The sequence below is a fragment of the Elephantulus edwardii genome, unplaced genomic scaffold (assembly GCF_000299155.1).
Source record: "Elephantulus edwardii isolate Elephantulus edwardi_28Jun2011 unplaced genomic scaffold, EleEdw1.0 scaffold00266, whole genome shotgun sequence".
Classification (NCBI taxonomy): domain Eukaryota; kingdom Metazoa; phylum Chordata; class Mammalia; order Macroscelidea; family Macroscelididae; genus Elephantulus; species Elephantulus edwardii.
The window spans coordinates 789,880-812,618 of NW_006400016.1; the positions used below are offsets into that span (position 1 = coordinate 789,880).

Consider the following 22,739-nt stretch of genomic DNA (forward strand, 5'->3'; position numbering starts at 1 on the left):
CTTGACATTGAGCCTCAATCCATATTGAAGGCTGCAGTCCTTGACCTTCTGCAGCAAGTGCTTCAGGTCCTCCTCAGTTTCAGCAAGCAGGGTTATGTCATTTGCATAACACAGATTGTTGATAGATCTTCTACCAATCCTGACACCACATTCCTCCTCATAGAGCCCAACCTCTCGGATAATCTGTTCAGCATATAGGTTGAAAAAGTATGGAGACAGAACATATCCCTGGGGTACGCCCTTCCCAATTTTGAACCATGCAGTTTTCTTGCTCTGTTCTGATGACTGCCTCCTGGTCCAAGTATAGGTTTCATATTAGCATGATCAAGTGTTCTGGGATTCCTATTCTTCTCAGAGTCAGCCACAGTTTGTTATGACCCACACAGGCAAACACCTTTGTATAATCAATGAAACACAGATAGACATTCCTCTGATATTCCCTGCTTTCAGCTAAGACCCATCTAACATTAGCTACAATATCCCTAGTACCACAACCCCTTCTAAACCCAACCTGGACTTCTGGCAGTTCTCTGCTGATTTGGATAATCTTCAGTAGAATATTGCTTGCATGTGAAATCAATGGTATTGTTCTATAGTGTCCACACTTCTTTGGAATGGGAACAAATATAGATTTCTTCCAGTCAGTTGGACAAGTGGTTGTTCTCCAGATTTCTTGGCACAACTTGGTGAGCATGTCCAGGGCAGCACCTGTTAGCTGAACTATGTCAATTGGTATAGCATCTATTCCTGGGGCCTTATTTTTTGCCATTTCCTTCAAAGCAGCTTGAACTTCTTCCTTCACCACTATAGGCTCTTGCTCATATGTTGTTTCACTAAATTCTTCTGTGTCTGACAATTCCTTTTGATACAGTGACTCAATATATTCTTTCCATCTTCTTTTAATACTTCCTGGATCATTTAATATTCTGCCTAAAGCATCCTTGATTATAATAACTCAAGGTTTGAATTTGTTCTTAAGTTTCTTGAGCTTAAGAAATGCTGAGCGAGTTCTTCCCTTTGGATTTTCTGACTCCAGCTCCTTACACATTTCATTGTAATATTTTGCTTTGTCATCCCGCACTAACTTTTGAAATCTTCTTTTCAGCTCTTTAGTATCTTGAATTCTTCCTTGTGCTTTGGCTTCTCTCTGCTCCAGTGCAATATTCAGAGTTTATTCTGACATCTATTTTAGTCTTTTCTTCCTCCTCTGTCTTTAATAGCCATTTGCACTCTTCCTGGATGATACCCTTGATATCCTCCCACAACTCATCCAGTCTTCACTCATTGGTGTTCAAGGCCTCAGGCCTGTTCCTGAAGTGGTTCTGAAATTCATGTGGGATTGACTCAACGTCGTATTTTGGTTCCCGTGGATCCAGTTTAATTTTCCTCAGCTTCAGCTTGAACTTTCATATGAGTAGTTGGTGGTCTGTTCCACAATCAGCTCCTAGCCTAGTTTTCACAGCTGATATTGAGCTTCTCCAGTGGTTCTTTCTGCAGATGTAATCAATCTGATTCCTATGCATACCATCAGGTGAAATCCATGTGTATAACCTGTGTTTATGTCTCTTAAAAACATATTTGCAATGAATAAGTCATTGATCGTGCAAACTTCAATCACTTTCTCTCCAGCTTCATTTCTGTCACCAAGTCCATGTTTTCCAACCACTGATTCTGATTCTTCTTCTCTGTTCCCAACTTTGGCATTCCAGTCACCCATTATTATCAATGCATCTTGACTGCATGTTCGATCGATCTCTGACTGTAAAAGTTGGTAGAAATCTTCTATTTCCTCTCCCTTGGCTCTGTTTGTTAGTTCATATATCTGAATGATAGTGGTATTCACTGGCCTTCCTTGTATGCATATGGATATTATCCTGTCACTCACAATATTGTACTTCAAGATGGATCTAGAAATGACTTTTTAAACTATGAATGCAACCCCGTATTTCCTCACCTTTTCATCTCCAGAGTAATATATCATATGATCATCTGACTCAAAATGCTCCATGCCAATCCATCTCATCTCACCAATGTCTAGTATGTCAATATCTATACATTCCATTTCTTCCTTAACAATATCTAATTTTCCTAATTTTCCTACATTCATGGTTCTTACATTCCATGTTCCAATCACTAGTGTCTGCTTATAACTCTTCCTCTTCCTTTGTGTCTCCATACTTGAAAGCTCCATGATAGAAAAGAAAATTAGTTTATTCCTTAAAAAAAGAGTGAATAATAATAAAAAATATAATAAAATTTTTAAAAAGTGATATGTGTCAGGTTGTATCCTCTCTCCATACCTCTTCTATTTGTACACTGTGAAAATAATTCAAGAAGCTGGACGTTATAAAGAAGAATGTGGCATCAGTATCTGAGGAATATGCATTAACAATCTTTCCTAATTAGTGAGGAGCAATGATATTAGTTTGAAGACTAAGGTGCACCTGATTCAGATCATGGTCTTTCCAAACACTTACTATGTATCTCTGAGAGCTGGACAATGAATAAGAACGGCAGAAAAAAGATCAGTGCCGTTGAACTGTGATGTTGGAGGAGAACTCTGAATATCCCATGTACTGTCAAAAGAAAAGAAAAAGATAAAACTTGGAGAAATTGAAGCCTGCTCTTTGGAAGCAAGGATGTTGAAGCTTCATCTCATATTTTGGATATGTGGGTGTGGGGAGGCTATTCCTTGGATAGGGACATCATGTTTGGAAATGTAAAGGGACAACAGTGGCGAGCTCTGGTGGCCTAGTGGCAAGAAGCTGCAATTGCACGGTTCGAATCCACCAGATGCTCTGCTGGAGAAGGAGGAACAATCTCCTTTTGTACCAGTCAGATCTGATTTGACGGTACACACAAAAAATAATGAAATAAAATAAGTTTTTTAAAAAAAGGACAACAAAGGAGAGGAAGATATTCAACCAGGTGGACTGACATAATGACTGCAGCAATGGGCTCAAGTGTGTTAGATTGTGGGGTTGGCACAGGACAGGACAGGGTTAATATCTGTTGTTCACAGGATTACTATGGGGCCATACTAAATGCAATGGTACTTAACAACAACAATGGCTGCTTCTGATTGGTGGAGATGGACAGTTTGTCCCTCCATAGTGATCACTTGATACTGTGATATTTTTTCAGATAGAATGCAAAGCTGATAACATTGCAGCCTGTACCTGCAGCAGCCCAAGCTGATCCTTTTACTCTCATCACTCTCACTGCCCCGCACCCTCCACCCTCACACGCACAGGCTGTCCACATGTTTTCACAAACCACAATTCACCCTCTCAGATTCTTACACACACACTCATATGGGTACTTCACTTCCTCCTGTACTCCCTGAAATCTCTCACATTCATGCACACTCCCCAGTAGAGATCCCTGACATTCCTGAAGAGCCCAATCTGCGCTCAGGGAGTGAAGGGATTTTCCAAGGTCACATTTCAGGGCAGGGAAGAGCTGGAAGTCTACCTCCCACACTGGGCCCAGCTCTCTGCTCCCTGGTTGAGCTGGGACAGCCTTGTTCTGATCTGCCCACTTTTCTGCCATGCAACCCCACACCAAGCACAGACCAGGCCCTTGGGTTTGCAGGTGCTGGGGAGGCACCGAGGAATGTGCCTGGCATGTGCTGACAGAGGATTTCCTGTACTAGCTGGTCTGGGAGGAGTGCTGGCCAGAGGTCCAGAGCTGGAGACTTGTGAGTGGACCCAGGGGAGGAGGACGTGTGAGGATGAGCCCAGCCGATCAGAGGACAGGACCCAACTCAGCCTCCTTGAGGGATTGTGAGTGAGGAGAGAATAGCAGAGGTGGGGTAGCAGGATAGAGGAAGAGAAACCAACAAAGAGGAGACTAAGAAAGAAAAAGAATCTAAGACAGGGAGAAAGACAGAGACAGAAACAGGGGAGGGGGACAAGAGAGAGGAGAGCAGAGGCAGAGTAGCAGGAAAGAAGAGAGAGAAACAGAACAGCAAAGAGAGAAATAGAGACTTATACAGTGAATCTAAGACAGAGAGAGAGGGGGGAGAGAGAGAGAAACAGAAAAAGAAGAAATGAAGATATAAACCAGAGAAAGATAGAAGTAGACACAGGAGAGAGGTGATGGACACTATGGAGGCCATGGGCAGAGGGCCTGAGCGGGCCCTCAGGACCCCGAGAACTCCCGGCAGCACTGTCCTGCTGTTCACGGGGCTGCTGGCCACAGGTGAGTGCAGCCTTGGTCTGTGGGCCAACACCTGGCAGTCCTCAATGCTCATCCACATTCCTCAGCCAGATCCCAAATAATCCTCGCTCACTGATCACCTTGGATTCCCAGGCCTGGCTCAGTCGCAGGTCCCTGCCTTGGTCCACCGAGACTTCTGGGCCCTGCCTGAAAATGTGACGGTCTTGGAGGGGGCCACAGCTGAGCTGCAGTGCGGGATCAGCGCCCCTGGCAGTACGGTGCAGTGGGCCAAGGATGGACTTCTTCTAGGCCCCGACCCAAGGATTCCTGGCTTCCCACGGTACCGCCTCAAGGGAGACCCTGCTAAAGGTAAGGGGACAGAACCTGAGGCCCTGAACCACCAGAGGAGGCCAATGGGAATGACCTCAGGTCCTCCCTGCAGGAGAATTCCACCTACATATCACAGCGTGTGACCTCAGTGACGATGCAGAATATGAGTGCCAGGTCGGCCGTTCAGAGACAAGTCCCGAACTTGTGTCTCCCAAAGTGATCCTCTCTGTCTTGGGTATGCATGAGGGACCTCCAGAACCCTGGAATCACAGCCTTCTTCCTACCCAGGAGTCATTTATTGAATTGTTGTCATTGCTAGATGCCATCAAGTCGAGTACAACCCATAGCAGTCCTGTGAACAACAGATCTGAACCCTGTCCTGTTACACCCTCAGAATCTCACACTTGGTCATGATGAAGGGACTCAACTCATCATTTTTCCTTCTCAGTGCTGAATGACCTTTTCTCACCAGTGCCCCCCAAAGTGCTCCAGATGACCCCTGAGGCAGGGACTTTGGTTACCTGGGTAGCTGGACAGGCATACACAGTCACCTGTGTCACTGGAGATGCAAAGCCAGCACCTGACATCACCTTCTTCCAGAGTGAGTGTGGGCAAACTGTAGGGTCAGTCTGAAGCTCTGCCCTCTGCTCTCCTAAGGGTCCCAGAAAATATGTCATCTTTGAGCCAAGAACAAGCAGGAGAGGTGTGCTTTTGGCTACACTACATTTAAATTGGGATCTGGTGTATGGAAGAGTCTAGGAAATATCCAGGGAGGAGGCATCCAGGAGACCACAGGAGCCCCTCAGCTAAGACCCAAGGGAGAGGCCAAGCTTGGACAAGGATACTGATAGTGTTAATGCAGAAATGGGTGCTGGGGAGGGAGGGGCGATGAGACAACCCTGCAAGAGAGTAAGAAGGGAAGAGATCCAGGACCCTGCTCCCTCCTGCCCCAGGACTCATCCAGGGATGTGGAGTGAACAGATTCAATGCACTAGATCCTTTTCTTCTAGAATTAGAAAGAGGAGGCATCACGTCCTCCCTGAAGGCTTTCAGACTGGGCTTCTCAGTCTGAGGAGTCCAGCTTCCCTTCAGCCCTTTTCTACCCCAAGGTGGACAAACCATTTCTGACGTCTTTGTTGACGTGAATGATGGATCTCAGGAGAGACTCTTCACCACAGAGGCCACAGCCAGGTTTGGCAGCTGAGACATCCTTCCCAACCCAAATGCCCAATTCCCCCTGAGAACTTCATACCCCCGGGGATTCAAACATGGAAACCTGAGTCACATGACTATCTGGGTCCCAATACTTAATCCTGACCCTCCAAAATGTCTTCACTGCCACCTAACTTTCCAAGGTATTTAGTACAAAGATTTGGGCCACATGTGGGCCTCTTAGACCCACATTCTGACTGATCCTCCAAATCTCCCCCATGGAAATGTCAGATGCCAGAGAAAGTCAACATGGAAATCTGATCAGGCCCAGAGACCTGGGATCTCCACTCTATGTCTTAACTTCCTAGATTTCAGATGATGTCTCTGACCCCGGCATCATAACCTCCCACCCCTAGGGTGACTCCTCAGAGCTCAGACAATGGGCAATTGCTGGTTTGTGAGGGGTCCAGCCCAGCTTTGGAATTCCCCATGAAGGTCTCAATCACCATGAATATTTTGTGTAAGTGAGGATCCAGCTGTGCGTAGGGGTTGGCGGTCTTGGTGGAACACAAGAATGTGAACAATCCAAGCATTTAAATAAGAGAGGAGGAGGGGGAGGAGGGGAACAGAATACAGAAAGGATGGAGTCCCTGGACCCACTGAGTGACTGCTGCACCTCAGTCCCACCAGGACCCCCTGTCATTGAGTGGCCAGGCCTGGATGAGGGGCATGTGCGTGCTGGGCAGATCTTGGAGCTGCCGTGCAAAGCCCAAGGGGGGAACCCACCAGCCACCCTGCAGTGGCTGAAGGTGAGGGCAGAAGAAGCAGACTGGAGGTGGGGGAGGACCAGGGTCAGGAACTAGTCCTGGGCCAACCCGAGACTGTCACTGTCCTCAGAATGGCCAGCCCGTGTCCACAGCATGGGGCACACAGCATGCTCAGGCAGTGGCCCGCAGTACACTGCTGATGACTGTGCGGCCCGAGGACCAAGGAGCCCGGCTCAGCTGTGAGGCCCACAACAGCGTGTCCACAGAGACCCAGGAACGTAGTGTCACCTTGCAGGTCATCTGTGAGTCAGAGTGCCAACTGCCTGTCAGTTCTAGCCCGAGAACTATGTGTGTGCCTCCGGATCACCCCTCAACTCCTCATTATCTGCCCCAGTTCCCTGTCTGATCTGATCCTCGTCTCCTCTGACCACTTGTCTCCACAGTCCCCCCCAGTGCCATTACCATCCTGGGGTCTGTGTCCCAGGCTGAGAACAAGAACATGACCCTCGCCTGCGTCAGTAAGTCCAGCCGCCCACAAGTCCTGCTGAAGTGGTGGCTGGGCTGGCGGCAGCTGCTGCCCACGGAGGAAACAGTCATGGAGGTGAGGTGGGACCTCAGGCTGGAGACTGAGGAAGGAGGTCAGTGAGGGCCTGGAGTCCGGGGTCCTGAGGCTGGCCCCTAAATCTGAGATACAAGGAGATGGAAGGACTGATGGCCTTGGGGGAGGGCAGGATGGACAGTGTGACAGAAGGGTACAGAAACCTCATGTGTCCCTCTTAGGATCTAGAGTTGATTAGACCTCTGGTAATGTGGATAGGGGTGGCAGGCCCCCAAGTGTGAAACTTGCTCTCTGACAGGGCCTCCATGGTGGCCACATCTCCATGTCCAACCTGACATTTCTGGCACGGAGAGAGGACAACGGGCTGACGCTCACTTGTGAGGCCTTCAGTGAGGCCTTTACCAAGGAGACTTTCAAGAAGTCGCTCACCCTAAATATCAAATGTGAGCCTACTCCAGCCCCAGGATGTCCCTAAGCCACAGAGACCCCTCTTCCAGGCCCTGAGAGGGAAAACACCCTTCCTGGTTCCCTCCATCTCAGATCCTGCTCAGAAGCTGTGGATCGAGGGTCCTCCAGAAGAGCAGCGACTCCGGGCTGGAACTCGTGTCAGGCTGGTGTGTTTGGCCATAGGGGGCAACCCAGAACCTTCTCTAACCTGGTACAAGGTTAGTGTCCAGCAAGAGAAATAATTGGGGAAAGGAGATTCTGAGCAAAGGAACTAAGAATGGGGTGGGAGGTTTGGAGGGGAGGGCATTAAAAAAATGAGGAAATTCTGGGTAAGGCCTGAGAATGCAGGGAGTTTCCTGGCCTGTGATGTTTGGTAAATGTAGCAGGGATGGATTTTGTGGAGCCATAGGTGGACGGAGCACCAACCTCTAGCTGGCAGTTTGAATACACCAGTGTCTCTGCTGCAGAAAGATGGACAGTCTCCTCCCGTGCAATTTATAGTCTCAGAAAGGCCGCTGGAGGGTCAGCTCCGGGTCGGTCTGCATTGAATGGCAATGAGTTGAATTCTGAGCATGCGGATTAGAGGTTGCATACGGCTGTGCCTGCCTATGTTGTATATATACCGTCAAGTCAGCGCGTTTTCAGAGGCAATAAATCACAAGACTGGAGACTACCCATCTTTGTCCCGCGGAGCAGATGATGGATTTGAACTTCATGCCTTCTGTTGGGGAAGCAGCTCCTTGCCACTAGGCCACCAGAGACCCCATGCCTGCCTATAGGAACACATTTTCCTCCAGAGCGAAAAGGCTGCGTCTAGACTGGCAGTGGCCAGTCCGATGGATGGGTGTGTCAGCGCTTGTGGTGAGGGGTAGATGCCCAGGCTGACGCTCAGCCCCCACCTCCCCAGGACTCCCGCACAGTGACCGAGCCGCGGTCTCCGCAGGAGCCACGGCAGGTGCAGCTGGGAAATCTGGAGAAGTCGGGAAACACTTTCTCCCGCGAGCTGGTGCTGATCACCAGCCCATCCGACAACAAAGCCAAGTTCACATGCAAAGCAGGCCGTCTCAGCTCGTCCACACAGCTCGTGGTGCAGTGTAAGGGCGCAGACAAGAGGGGAGGGTGGGCGTTCAGTGCGTGAAGCGGAGCCAGAACTGAGATCCCACCAGCCAAAGACGCAGGGTTTGAGGAGGAGCGGGGGCAGGGAGCGGCGGAAGCAGGAGGTCTTCTCTTTCATCTCTGACCCTCGCTCTCAAGTTCCCCCAACAAACGTGACAATCCTGGCCAACAACTCGGCGCTGCGCCCCGGGGACGTGGTAAACCTGACGTGCATCAGTATCAGCAGCAACCCCCCCGTCAACCTGTCGTGGGACAAGGAGGGGGAGAGGTGAGGGAGAGAGAGGGGCGAGCAGTCCCGCCCCCGCCCGCCCGACCTCATGCCCAGTCGCCGCCCCTTCTGGCTTTCGTCCCACCGAGATCCCGCCCCCTTCGGGTTCACAGCCTGGAAGGCGTGACCGCGCCGCCCCGGAGCGCCCCCTACAAGGGCTTCGGCGCAGCCATGAGCGTCCTGCTGCGAGTGGCATCCCGCGACAACAGCCACCGCGTCATCTGCCGTGCATACAGCGCCGAGCTCCAGGAGACCGTCAGCGCCTTCTACAGCCTCAATGTGCTGTGTATGTGCGCTGCCCAGGACTGACTGACCCTGCAGACTCCCGGCCTCACCAGATGCTGTGCTTTCCCTCCGTCCTCAACTGTTACTGAGCTTTATCCTGACTCTTGACCTTGCACCAACTACTATTCAGCTATTGTCCCCATCCTGATGTTGCTTTGGTCCTTTGTCCCCGTCTTAACCACTATGTGATCCCCACGTGCTCGCCACCACGTCATCCTCAACCCTTGACTTTTATCTTGACTCCTCTTTCTATCTATAACCTTTTCTGTTTTGACCTGTTCTTGACCTCTGCTCTACCTGAAATGTTACCTTGCCCCCAACCTAATCGTGACCCTAGCTTTAAACCGTGAATCTGTGTCTGACCTGGAATCTGCGCCCTGGATTCCAACCTTAGCAATTATCTTCATTCCCGGGATCGACCTTTCTGCAGACCCTCCCGAGTTTCTGGGAGAGCAGATTCCTGTGGTGACCGCCGTGGAGCACGGCGAGGTCACACTGCCCGTGTCCGTGTCTGCCAACCCCGCTCCCGAAGCCTTCAACTGGACATTCCGGGGCTACAGGCTCAGCCCAGGTGTGCGGAGAGAACAGGGAGACAAGGGCGGTCCTGGGTACTGAGAGCCGAGCAGGCGCCTCACTGTGCCTCCCCCCGCAGTTGGCGGACCCCGGCATCGTATTCGGCCTGACGGAGCTCTGCAGCTGTGGAACGTGACTCGCGCGGACGATGGCCTCTATCAACTGTACTGCCAGAACTCAGAGGGCACCGCTGAGGTGCTTGTGCGTCTGGACGTGCACTGTGAGTTCCCTTTCCGCCCTAGCAAACTGCTGGAGAGTAGGAGCCCTGCCCACCATGGACACCACGCCGCCAAGGGCAACCTCAGCCACTGCGGAAGCCCTGCCTATCGTGGATACCGCCTCTGAAGCCCCTCCCACACTGTAGTCACACCCACGCTGGAGCCACGCCCACTAAAAAATGTACTAGATTCTGGCTCCTAGCGCTTCTCTATGGAGTTTCCTAGGCTTTAAATCTTGAGTGGAGGAGACTGCCTAATCTTTCTCTCATAAAATGGCTGGTGAATTAGAACAGAACACTCTACATGACCAGAACTCGACAAGGAGACCGAAGTTGCAATTTTACCTACAAAGGAATTTCACCAACATGGCAGCTACTTCCATGAGAAAGCCACTCCCCTTGGTAATACCACCACCACAACACAGTTCTGGAAAATTTCCCAACTTACTCTAAGTTCCACAGAGGCATGGCCGCAGTTGTCAACCCTGAGAACCCTCTTCCAATTGTTCCTGATAATGAGCTGACTGTGACCATATCACAACTTCCTTGCACACCTTTAAGACATCGCTCCCACCTGAGACCCTTTCCTACGGTGCCCTGTAAGGTCCAAGTGACATACACAAGCCTCTGCCCCTCCCCAGATGCGCCCAACATCCGCACCCTCCAGGATCCCACTGAGGTGGATATCGGAGGTTCTGTGGAAATAGCCTGCACCGTTGAAGCCAACCCCATCCTCCCAGGGATGTTCAATTGGGAAAAGCTAGTGAGTTTCCAGCCTCTGGTGAATGGAGATGGGGGATTGGGGGACTACAGTGTTGACTGTGATCTCCTTGGGAGTGGGAGCCACCTCTGTATGAGCTTGCACATTTATGTCAGGAGCATGTTCCAACAAGAACTGTTTATAGAATGGCTGATAGATGGGTAGGTGTATGGACAGATAGATAATGGATGGGTGTTTGGATAGATGAGTGAGTGAACAGTTAGATGAGCAAATAAGTGTGTGGGTGAATTTATGGACAAGTAGATAAACAATAAACAGATGGTAGATGGGTAGCTAATTGACTACACAATATAAGTGGATAGATAGAGGAGAGGAGAAGCAGGGCAATGAATGAACTGATGCACCATCAGCAGAAAGATGTCTATGGAAAGATGATGGATTAATGGATGGATGGATAAGAGAATGGGTTGTGGGTCAGTGGAGAAATGGATAAATGAATGAAGAGGTGTATATGCTTATGGGTGTGTTTATATATCACTGAGTGAATAGGGTGGATGAATGGAGAATGGGAGTAGTAATGTTGTGTATCATCATCGAGTTGGAACACATAGCTGACCCTCCAGAGAGTTTCCAGAAGCAGTAAATAACATGGGAAGAGATTGCCCTTCCTTCTCCTGTGGAGCAGCTGGTGGGTTCAAATCACATGCCTTTGGATTGGCAGTTCAACTTCTTATCACTAAGCGGTGTGATAGATGGGTGGATCAAAACCAAAAAAGATTGGATTAATGAATAAATGAATACATGAATGGAAGTACTGATAGATGATTCCAAGTGTTAATGGCTGGATTGGTGGATGAATGAGTAGATCTATGCGTGAATGGTCAGACAGATGGATATAAAAGTGAATGATGGGAAATTTTTATTTGCAACTCTATAGAGGATGATTCCATCTGAGAGGGAGCCTTGCTTGACCCAATTCTGAGCATGCTGCTTATAGGGCCTGATTGTGAGGCCCAACCTCTGAGTCTTGGGCTTCCAGGAGGAAGAGGAGGAGGACCAGAGCATGGATGACATAGAGCAAGGATCAAAGGGATCCACAGGATATCTGAAGATTCAAAAGGCCAAACTGGCCCAGGCTGGCGCGTACCAGTGCATCGTGGACAATGGGGTGGCACCTCCAGCCCGAGGGCTGGTTCGCCTTATCGTCAGATGTAAGTAGCATTTAAATTCTTGACAGAAAGGCCAGTCACTGGACTTGAAGTTCTCATATCTTTCCACATGCTTTGTTTTGACCCACTCCCTTCCAGATGCACCTCAGGTGGAGCACCCCACTCCCCTAAGTAAGGTGGCTGCAGCTGGAGACAGCACCAGTTCTGCCACCCTCCATTGCCGTGCCAGAGGTGTCCCCAATATTGTCTTTACTTGGGCTAAAAATGGAGTCCCACTGGACCTCCAGGATCCCAGGTGAGCCCAGACTCGGCCAGGTAGCACCTCAGCTCCAAATGGTCCTTCCCCCAAGTCCCTGCTTCCTCTCCTTTCCTCTCCAGGTACGTGGAGCACACATACCACCAAGGTGGGGTCCACAGTAGCCTCCTGACCATTGCCAACGTGTCTGCAGCCCAGGATTATGCCCTCTTCACCTGCACAGCCACCAACCCCCTTGGCTCAGATCACACCAACATTCAACTCGTCAGCATCAGTAAGGCAGGAACAGGTTCTGAGGGTATTAGGGGTGTTATCTAGGACAACCCCAAAGTCCCTAGTTGGCCTCCGACTGGCAGCCTTCCTGAAACTTGAGAAGGATTTTTGATGAGATGAAGTTTTTCCTGAAAACCCCAGGAAGCCTAGGCCTTTAGGGTAAACACAGAGAGAAGGCAGCAACAAACAGCAGGAAACAAACCTTTTTTTTTAAAAAAAAAAAAACAAAAACACCATTTTAAGGGTGTTTTTCTTTGGGACACTTTTGGTTCCAGTGGCTGGGGGTGGGGGGGATGTCTTAAACTAAGAGAAAAAGCAAAGATGGGAGGATTTATTGGCTCAAGTAACTAAAAAGATTTTAAAGAATTAGTCTAGGTTCATCTGTTGTCAACTCCGCGTTGGCTTTATGCTCAGGGTCTGATCTGTTGTTCACAAGGTCTCAAGGAGTCGTACTTGACTCGACGGCACCTAACAGAAATAACTACATATGGTATTTTGTCTTTTCCAGGGGAAAGGAACAATTTTCTCTTTCTAGCAGTAGGATGAAAATGCTAGAATGAAATTTCATTGTCTCTGCTTACTTCCAGTTCACTCCTGAGCCTATCACATGGCCCATGGGGGAAGAGGCAGGATTGGGGATGAGAGAAGCAGCACACTATCAGACCTGTTGTTGTTGTTGTTGTTGTTGTGTACTGTCAAGTGAAGCTGGCACCCACTTACAACTGACCCTCCAGTATGGTTCAAACCATGTGTCTATGGAATTACAGCAGTTTCTTACCTACTAGGTCACCAAAGCTCCCTAAGGTCTGTCCTAGGAGGAGGGAAGTCTCCTCCCTCAGGAAAACATGATGAGAATGAGGAGGATGGTTCTCCAATGAAATCCACAGGCACACTGAACAGATACCCACTACGAGTAGAGTGTGTATTCACGTCTCTTAGGATAAATCTGGGAAGAATCTCCCAGAACCCCTTTGTACTCTGACCACATCTTCCTTCTCCATCCTTCTTCCCAAAGGCCGCCCTGACTCCCCATCGGGATTAAAGGTGGTGAGCATGACCCCTCACTCCGTGGGGCTGGAGTGGAAGTCTGGCTTTGATGGGGGCTTGCCACAGAAGTTCCACATCAGGTGAGTTCCAGTCAAGGGAGTAAGGGGTGACAGCCCGTAGTGCTGGAGCCTCTCCCTGAAGTGATTGCCCTTCTTGTCGTGCAGATACGAGGCCCTGGGGACTCCGGGGTACCTCTATGTGGATGCCCTACCACCCCAGGCCACCACCTTCACATTGACTGGGCTGCAGCCGTCTACACAGTACAGGATCTGGCTGCTGGCCAGTAATGCCTTGGGGGACAGTGAATTGACTGGCAAAGGAATCCAGCTCTCAGTTACCACTCCAGGTGAGAACAGATAGTCTCAGGCAGATTGAAGAATTCTGTCAGGTGGGGATTGTATGGAATTGTATGTTGTTGTTGTTGTTGTGTGTTGTCAAGTTGGATCTGTATCATAGGTGACCCTCTAGTGGGTTTTCAGAGGCAGTAAATCACATGAGAGATTGATCGTTTTTCTCCCACAAAGCAACTGGTGGATTCAAACCTTTGGGATTCCAGCACAGCTTCTTACCAGTAGGCACCTTGCCCCTATCGGATGGTATAGTTAAAAAAAAAACAAAACGACAAAGCTCAGCCTCATTGGCATGGAGTGAGAACTGACTGACATCTGCCCTGCAGTGGGTTTCCCAGGCTGTAACTGCATGGGAGGAGATTGTCCATCTCTCTTGTGAAGCCACTGGTGTATTGGAACTGTCAGAAAGGTGTGACCTCTGGGTTAGCAGTGAAACTCTCTAGGGATGACGCCACCCAAGCTCTGCATAGCAAAACTGTTGTTATATACTATGAGGTGAAACCAACTCATAGGTGATCCTTCAGCAGGTTTTTAGAGACTATAAATCACAGGAGACAAGAGTGCCCATCTTTCTCCCACAGAGAAGATGGTGAATTCAAACTATACGGCTTTGGGTTGGCAACAGCTCCTTACCACTAGGCCACCAGAGTAAAATAGGTACCTATATTCTTTCATATTTTACATATGAAGAAACTGAGGCCCAGAGATATTAAACAAGTTGCCCAAAGGCACACAGCGAGGAAGAGGTAAAGATGAGAGGGCAGCACAAGCTGGTGAATTCCACAGACAAGTTTTCAGCCAACTTACTGTTTGAATATGATTATTGATCTGAGAGAAAAAAGTTAGAAAATAGTTTGAATTGAATAAAAAGGAAAATAATGGTTCTTAGGAGGGAGACCAAGATGGCAGCAACACAGTTTTTGAGAAAAATTATGTACAAGGAAATCTCAGCCAAACTAATTTTTGAGGATGCCCAGTGTCTTGCTTTTCATGACATTTCTCCTCCAGCACTGACATATTTTCAGATGATAACTAAGAAACATATCTTTTAGATTTCTGTAGTAGAAGATGATTAATATTGTCTTGGGTCTTTAATTTATGTTGGCAAGACACGTACTGCTGACCTGGCCTGACCTGGGTTACTGCATGGTGGTGAGTGAGGTTTCAGACAGGACAGGCTGGTTCTTGTGTTCACCTCCATATCCCTGGACATCAGCAGATGAATTGGACTGGCTAAGGGAATATTCTTCCCTTCTCCAGGCCGTGGCCAGGTTGGGAAAATGGGCTGTGTTAAACAGTATACTCTGGTATACTCACTGGTAAGGAGTTGCACTGCCAACCCAAAGGCATGAGGTTCAAATCTAACATCTGCTCTGAGGGAAAACGATGAACAATCTTCTCCTGTGTGATCACCTGCCTATAAAAATCCACTGGAGGGTCATCTATGAGTCATTTCCAACTCAATGGTCCATAATAACAACATGAAGAAATTGAGGAAATAACTTTAAAAACCTGTATAAAATCAAAGACATTGTTTCGTGGTTTACAGTTAAAAAAAAAAAAAAGTGAATTCAAACCTCTCTATCCTTTCCCAGGCCTGGACCACCCTTCTGGAGAACCTGGCCACCAGCCTCCTACAGAGCAGCCCACAGGTGGGTACCAAGCCCACTGTTCCTTGCTGTAGAGAAGAACCTTCTAAGTGTCTCATCCCGCCTCCTCTCCTGATGTCTACAGTCTCTTAAAAACTAGCTCTTCCTGTTGCCTGGATGTGATACATTTTGTTCTATCTTTTGCCACGTGATGAATCACCCAAACCCAGGAGCTTCTGGCACATTTGTTATTTCTCATGATTCTGTGTATCTTACTGGGCACTTCTAGCCTGGACTGGTCTGACTATTAGCCTGATGGGGCAGCTCGTTTAGGCTGGCCTCCTTCTCATGTGTCCTACAACCACCTGGCTCTTAATTAAAATAACAGGAACAATCAACCAGCACCAGCCCTTGGCTTTTCCACTAGGGAGTGGTCACAAGAGATCCAGGAAGAGTAAAGAGATGGCAAGCTCCAACTCATAAGCAGTTTTGGGGTTTTGGTTTCTGTTGTTGTCTTAGACCAAGAGAAGCAAAACCAATTAAGCTTATCTCTAGGTAACTATGAGGGCGCTCTAGTGGCTTAGTGGTAAGGAACTGCCACCACAAAGGTATACAGTTCAAATCCACCAGCTGCTCCACAGGAGAAGGCTAGGCACTCTCTTCCCATGTGATTTACTGCCTCTGAAAACCTGCTGGAGGGTCAGCTATGGACTCAACTGTACACAGATATCTGTGAGCTCTAGTTGCCTAGTGGATAAGGAATTGCCTTGCCAACTCAAAGGCAGGTTGTCTGAATCCACCAGGTGTTCTGTGAGAGAAATATGGGCTATCTCCTATTGTGTGATTTACAGCCTCTGACAAGCCACTGGAGAGTCAGCTGCGAGTCTCTGTTCCAGCTCCACAGCACTCAGCAACATAGATATAGATTGACACAGTGACAACAACTACAACGGGCTTGAGTATGGAAGACACCATGAGGATGGTCAGAGCTGCCTTGATGACTCCTAACAACAACAACATAGACAGAGAGGCTGAATTCAAGGAAATTACCCATGTGCATTTAGAGGCAAGTCACAGGTCTATAGTTCAACCCGCAAGAGAAAGGCGGCTGGGGAGCAGAGTCTCAATCATCAGTAGGCATTTGTCTCAGACTGCTGGCTTGGAGGCTACCAGCTTCAGAGACTGAGATGACCAAGATCATTGTCGGGAATGGCTGCAGATGGCTGGCTTTGGATACTGATGAGTCCAGTCGGCAAGTATAGCAGGCTACTGGTTCAAGTCTAAAGACCATGAGCTAGCCAGATCTGACAAACAGATCTTCAACTTTTTTGTTTAGCAGAAAATCTAAACATAAATACTATACAGGCAACATCCCTGATAAGACCAATCCTTAATCATTAGAAGGTCAAAGTCATCGCCGTGGAGTCAGAACCAACTCCTAGTTGACCCTTCAGTGGGTTCAGAAGGTGCAAACTGCATGGGAGGAGATGGGCCATCTCTCTCCCACAGAGCATCTGGTGGATTCGAGTAGCTTGACTTTATTGGCCAGCATGGTGCAACACAGAACTTCCAGAGTATGGAAATGGGGCAGATTTTTGAGTTTTGCAAAGCTTTCCCTTCACTGCCTGGCAAGGAGGTTGTAAGAGACCAAATCTTAGCCATTGAAGGCAATAAAAAAAGAATTACTTGGCTCATGAAATTGAAAATTCAAGTTATGACTGGATTCAAATGCTCACAATTTTCACCAAGGATCTGTTTATTATCCTTTCTTGGCTTTGTCTTCTCTTATAGCTTCCTTCTCAGGTCTGTACAATGAGAAGTAAAATATTTTCCCTCATCCCAGCTCTATTCCATTCTTAGGCAGCCAACAGAGGAACAGTCCAAGCATTCAGAAAAGTCCCACTTTGGGTCAAATGCCTGTCTCAGGACCAACCACTATGGACACAGGAACAGGGTGCTTATTTGGCCAAACTAGACCATATTCTTTTAAGTCAGAAAGAGTGAGAAGTGGTTGTTTCTCCCAAAGAAAAATAAGAACTGCTTTTTTTTTAATGCAGTATCAGTTCTTTTTTTTTTCTTCATCTTTTTTTTAATAATTTTAATGAACATTTACAGAGATTTTGGATTTCCATTCATTCATTGCTGCACTTCAGAATATGAGGAAAAGACGCTGAGCAGATGTTTACACAGACAGAATCATTCATGGAAGTCAACTTGATATTGGCTGAGATGGAAGTCTGGGCAAAAATGAAGTAAACATAAATGAAGTTTGAAGGGCAAATAGAAGTTTGCTTGTGAAGAAAGGACATCTCAACCCAAGACACTAGGCTGGGCTGAGACTTGGAGCTGTAGTTCTACGAACGGCCAGTAGTTCGTTGGTGAACTGGAGGCTTCAACACCTGGTTGGTTAGTAAGGCTGCAGAGGTGCGGAGAGTCAGATCACAGAAGTTCTCACGTGCCCGGCTAAGGTGATAAAATTCCTTCTGAATCTAAAAACAAGGCTCAAACAGAGGGTAGGATCTAATGCTACTGGTTTGCCTTAAGAAAGGACCCATCTGCATTGGGGTGGCAAGGAGTGGGAATTGAGACTCCTGCTCATTTGCTCCCTTGACAATGAAGGAGGGTTACTGTTTGGTCCTGAGTCCCTCTTGGTCCTAGTTAGTTTTCAATCACTGAGGCATAGCTTCCTGTCCTCAGGACCCCCGGGGCTGCCCCTGCTGCCTGTGTTGTTTGCTATTGGGAGTCTCCTGCTACTTTCCAATGGATTCTGTGTTGGGGGATTCCTCTGGAAGTGGAGACAGAGGCACCTTGCTGAGGGTGAGGAGGCATCCAGTAGAGGAGGACCTAAGGGTGGTAATGGTGAAGGCCTTTCCACAGCCAGATTCACTAGAAGATCTCTAACCCCTCATCTCCTATTCCCATCAGGTATCTCAGAGAAGACAGAAGCAGGGTAAGTAGAGACAGTCAGTAAAGAAGCTTCTGCATAAGAAACTTGGGGAATGAGGGGGAACGGAGGGTCAACACTCGAACGTCCCCCATACCACCACCTTGGCAGGTCAGAGGAGGACCGAGTCAAGAACGAATACTCAGAGAGTCAGTTGACTAGAGACCGGGACACTCGCAGCTCCATAGTGAGTAGGATGGTCCCACCAAGCCCACAACAGAGAACTGAGTGATTAAAACACCACCATTGGCTTGATTTGAATCATCCTTTCCAGGAACAAGGTGCTCTGAGGATGGAAAGGATTTTATCTGAATTTTTCCCCTTTGGGTGATTGGTAACAGGTCAGCACATCAGATGTAGAGCTGTATTACCACTCCATGAGGGACTTCAGCCCTCAGCTCTCCCCCATGCCGGAGGAAGAGCCTTCCCCCCGAGGTGAGCTGTGCCTACATCTGGACTTGCCCACCCAAAGAAACCCCTGACGTCTGAACTGTGTGCACTAATAAATTCTTCCTTCCACTCCAACGGCAGGTTTCACAGGTCTTCAGGATGAGTGTACAGCGTTTCCAGGACCCCTGTATGATGAGGTGGAAAGACAGAATGCTCCTTCTGTAGCATGGGGAGCCCTCTATGACGAAGTACAGATGGTGAGGAAATTTTTGTCAGTAAATGTCTCAGCCAGTGTCAGAAATCCACCTACTACTGCACACTTGTATTAGTGGAACTGTTTCTGCAATAGAGGCCAACCTGTTGTTGTTCTGTGCCGTCGAGTCGCCTGCAACTCATAGATACCGTATGTGCAACAGCCCTAAACCCTGCTCTATCCCGTGCCAGTTCTTACTGCTTCCAACACACCTACCCCTATTAGTCACTGAATCGATCCATCTCATTGAGGGTCTTCCTCTCCTGCGCTGTCCCTCCACCCTCCCAAGCATGATATCTCTCTCCAAGGACTGAAACTGCCTTGTAACATAGCCAAAGTTTGTCAGATGAAGCTTCAGAATCCTTGCCTCTAAGGAGCAGCCTGGCTTCACCCTCTCCAGGATGATCTTGTTTGTTCTCCTAGCAGTCCATAGTATATTCAACACTTTTCTCCAGCACCACAGCTCAAAGGCATCAATTTACCTTCATCCTCCCTAGTCATTGTCCATCTTTCTGATGCATTTTTAAATCTACTGGTAAAAAAAGTAAGTCTACTTTATCCATAATAGAGGTGAACAGAGAAAGGCTCTGTTGCATGATATACTTAATCCAGAAACCAAGTTCTTTCTATCACATACTTCTGTAATCCTCTAGTGTATTGTCCTGTGGTGGTGGTTTTGTTGAGTACCGCAGAGTTGGAACTGACCCATTGCTGACCCTCCAGAGCCAGTAAATCACACAAGAGGAGACTGCTCATCCCTCTTCCTTAGAGCAGCTGGTGGACTTGAACTGCATCCCTTTGGGATTGCACTGCAGTTTCTTACCACTAAGCCACCAAAGCTACCTAGTGAATTGCCCTAGTCAGCACAGAAGGACCAGATCACTGGCAGGGGGGGGAGAGGGCATGGGAAGAGAAAAGGAGAGCATGGCTGAGGCACAGCCCTATCTTATGATTCAGGGCATACATCTGCTCAATTTTCCTGGTGAGCACATGGCCACACCTAACTGCAAAGGAGTCTGGGAAGTGTACTCCAGATAGGCAGGTATATAAAAACAAAACAAACAAGAGAACTTCAAACTCACTCACCACTGTAGAGGTGACTCCAGCTCATAGAGACCCTCCATTGGGTTGCTGAGGTTGTACACTGGCAACGGGGAAAGACTAGCCATCGTTCTCCCAATCTGTGGAGATTTGAAGTGCAGGAGACCTGCAGCTCTCTAGGGACTATATCACCAGAATACCCTTGTGCCGTATGCCAAGGTACAATTCTATGACCATGGTAGAGGAAGCCAGTGTGTTTCATTTGACAAGTAGCCATCTCTCTTCCACTGGTTAAACAGAGATAGAGAATAAAAATTTGGGTCCATTCATTTGAAAACTCAAAGTACAGGATTGTTTTCAGGTTCAGCTGGATCCCAGATTTCCCTCCTTAAGATGTCTCCAGCAAGTTCAAGTATTTATCCTTCTAGTTCTTGTCAAGTGCCATCAAGTCAATACTGACTCATAGTGACCCAGAACAACAGAATCAAACAGTACCTAATCCTGAACCAACTAGGTTAGAATCCCACTTCCCCACAAAAAGAGAGCCCCTCTTCCCTCAGAGCTCCAAGGGAGCTCTGGTTGAGTGTTCCCAGGGAGCTGCACTGCTAACTGGGCAACTTCTTTCCATGTGAATTAGAGTTTTGGAAATTTGCTGAAGAGTCAATTAGGAGTCAGTTCTGACTTGAAAAGAGAGAGAGAGAGAGAGAGAGAGACACCCTCCCCCCAGGGCTGACACCACCCTCATGTGGGTCTATACTCATCAATGGACCGATTGCTGAGGTAGGCAGTGGAGTACTCTAATCGGGAAGGCCTGAACAAGTGCGAACTCATGGCAGCCTCTAGCCACCCACTAGCTAGCCTCACTGCATCCACTGACTGAGAGCAGAGCAGGGACAGAAAGCCCAGAGGGAGCAACGAGGTAGCTGGACAGCAGAACGCACTTCAACCATCCAAACTCTACTCCTTACCCCACAGGAAGGAAGGTGGGACAGGACCCTAGACTTTCTGCGTGGCCTTAGCCCTTGCACTTCCAGGATAAGAATATCCCACTGTACCATTGGGAGCACCAACCTCAGCTCTAAACCCTCCACCATAGATTATGTGAGCAGAAATGCTGTCTATGGTGCTGGACCCTCTGTGCCCTCTAATGCACAGATGGAAATGGTAAACTTTTTTTGGTAAAGGGCCAATTAGTAAATATTTTGGGCTTTGCAGCATATACAGTCTCTCACAACTACAAAGGCCTGCCATTGTAGTGTGAAAATAGTCACAGACAACACAGAAACAAGAAGGCATGCCTACATTCCAACAAAACCTTTGTTTTCTTTGTCATTGAAATTTCAATCTCATCTGATTTTCATGTGTCACAAAATATTCTTCATCTTCTGACTTTCCCCCCAACAATTAAGAAACTCTTAGATCTCAAGCAGTACCAACCTAAGAAGCAGGCCATAGTTGAACTACAGTCTCTAAAACAATTCTTTTCTCTCAACCCTGAGCCAAGACATACCCTCAGTTGTTACTGTTATGTATCATTGAATTAGAACTGACTCAGCTGAGCCTCCAGTGACTTCAGAGGCAGTTACAGAGACTGCCCATTTTTCTCCTTCAGAGCAGCTGGTGGATTCAAACTACATGCCTTTGGCAATGCAGCTCTTTATTAGCAGGTGTCCAGAGGACCCCTCAGTAAACACGACCAGACATGGTTTGTCCCCCTCCCTTTTATTTTGGTGAATATTTTTGGAAATTCACTGGACTAACAGAATCATAACTGACTCACATTCCACAGTTCCTATGGCTGATATTATGGGCTTTTTAAGATCTTGCCATATTTCTGACACTTAACTTTTTTCCCTGACTTGCCTCAGAACAATCCAATTAGCAAATCAAATGGGACGAATTAGTGCTCATTAACACTGAGTTGGAACTGACTTGTTGCTAACTCTCCATTGGGGCTTCAGAAGCTACAGATCACAGGAGGAGACTGCCCATCTTTTTTTTCCATTATAGTGGCTGGTGGATTTGAACTGCCAGAGAGGCGCCTCCTTTGGGTTGGCGATGCAGCTCCCTACATTCTAGGCCACCAGAGCTCACAGGAGGAGAATGCCTACCTTTTTCCCCAGAAAGCTGTTGGTGGGTTTGAACTACCAGGGCAGTGCCACCCCCGGGTTCCAAGTGCAACTCCTCAAGGACACACCACCAGGGCGCCACCAGGGCACTGGAGGAGGCTGCCCATACTTCTCCCTCGGAGTCTCTTCACATAGGTTGGGAAATTGCTAAAGTTGAAAAGGAAAATATATTTCTTGTGTCTCCTGTGGCGTGAAAATATAAATTTAGTGAAGCATGTATAATGATGACTCTAATGACACCTTTCACATAACAGGGGCCCTATGGCTGTCATTGGCCTGAACACAAGTACGAAGACCCAAGAAGAATCTACGATCAGGTGGCAGGTGACCTGGGCATGGAAGAAACTGATTCTCTGCCCTTTGAGCTAAGGGGACACCTGGTATAACTGTCACCACCCTCCCCTCACGCTCAACAAGACAGAAAACTCCCAGAGTTCTCTTCGTGCTTCCTCATCCTGTGAGAAGCAGAAAGATCAGACTGTTTTCAGAAAATAGGGATCCAAGTAATAGAGAAGGCTGCAAGCTGGTGTCGAAGTATCAGCGAGTCTCCTGTGGGATTGGCTCTAGAATCCGCCAGAGACACGTGAAGATTTTTCAAACTTAGCAAAAGCTTCTTCAAAGGGACGCAGTAAATTCATAATAGAACTCTTGAAAATAAAGAGCTGTTCTGAGGTTCTTTATTCAAAAGTAGGAGAGGACATT

General features: G+C 48.0%; 1 protein-coding gene across 1 annotated transcript; it reads left to right on the plus strand.

Moving 5' to 3' along the window:
* The first annotated feature begins 4,109 nt into the window (after positions 1-4,109).
* Positions 4,110-22,423, plus strand: NPHS1 (nephrosis 1, congenital, Finnish type (nephrin)). Its single transcript, XM_006899714.1, has 29 exons — positions 4,110-4,203; positions 4,315-4,530; positions 4,604-4,726; positions 4,964-5,092; positions 5,601-5,682; positions 6,060-6,163; positions 6,325-6,452; positions 6,541-6,712; positions 6,854-7,011; positions 7,268-7,412; positions 7,510-7,634; positions 8,324-8,510; positions 8,671-8,800; positions 8,914-9,086; positions 9,516-9,656; positions 9,738-9,878; positions 10,517-10,638; positions 11,636-11,807; positions 11,904-12,060; positions 12,144-12,295; positions 13,310-13,421; positions 13,506-13,687; positions 15,287-15,343; positions 17,978-18,097; positions 18,206-18,230; positions 18,336-18,411; positions 18,566-18,659; positions 18,756-18,871; positions 22,292-22,423. Exons 1-29 carry the CDS (start codon positions 4,110-4,112, stop codon positions 22,421-22,423), a joined length of 3,765 nt encoding a protein of 1,254 aa, XP_006899776.1.
* The last annotated feature ends 316 nt before the right edge of the window (positions 22,424-22,739 follow it).

Bases quoted from the DNA above. Each gene is read 5' to 3' on its own strand.
- NPHS1 (XM_006899714.1), top strand. From the start codon at position 4,110: ATGGAGGCCATGGGCAGAGGGCCTGAGCGGGCCCTCAGGACCCCGAGA. The intron at 18,231-18,335 runs GTAAGTAGAGAC...CCACCTTGGCAG, and splicing joins TCAGAGAAGACAGAAGCAGG to GTCAGAGGAGGACCGAGTCA. The intron at 18,412-18,565 runs GTGAGTAGGATG...GATTGGTAACAG, and splicing joins GGGACACTCGCAGCTCCATA to GTCAGCACATCAGATGTAGA.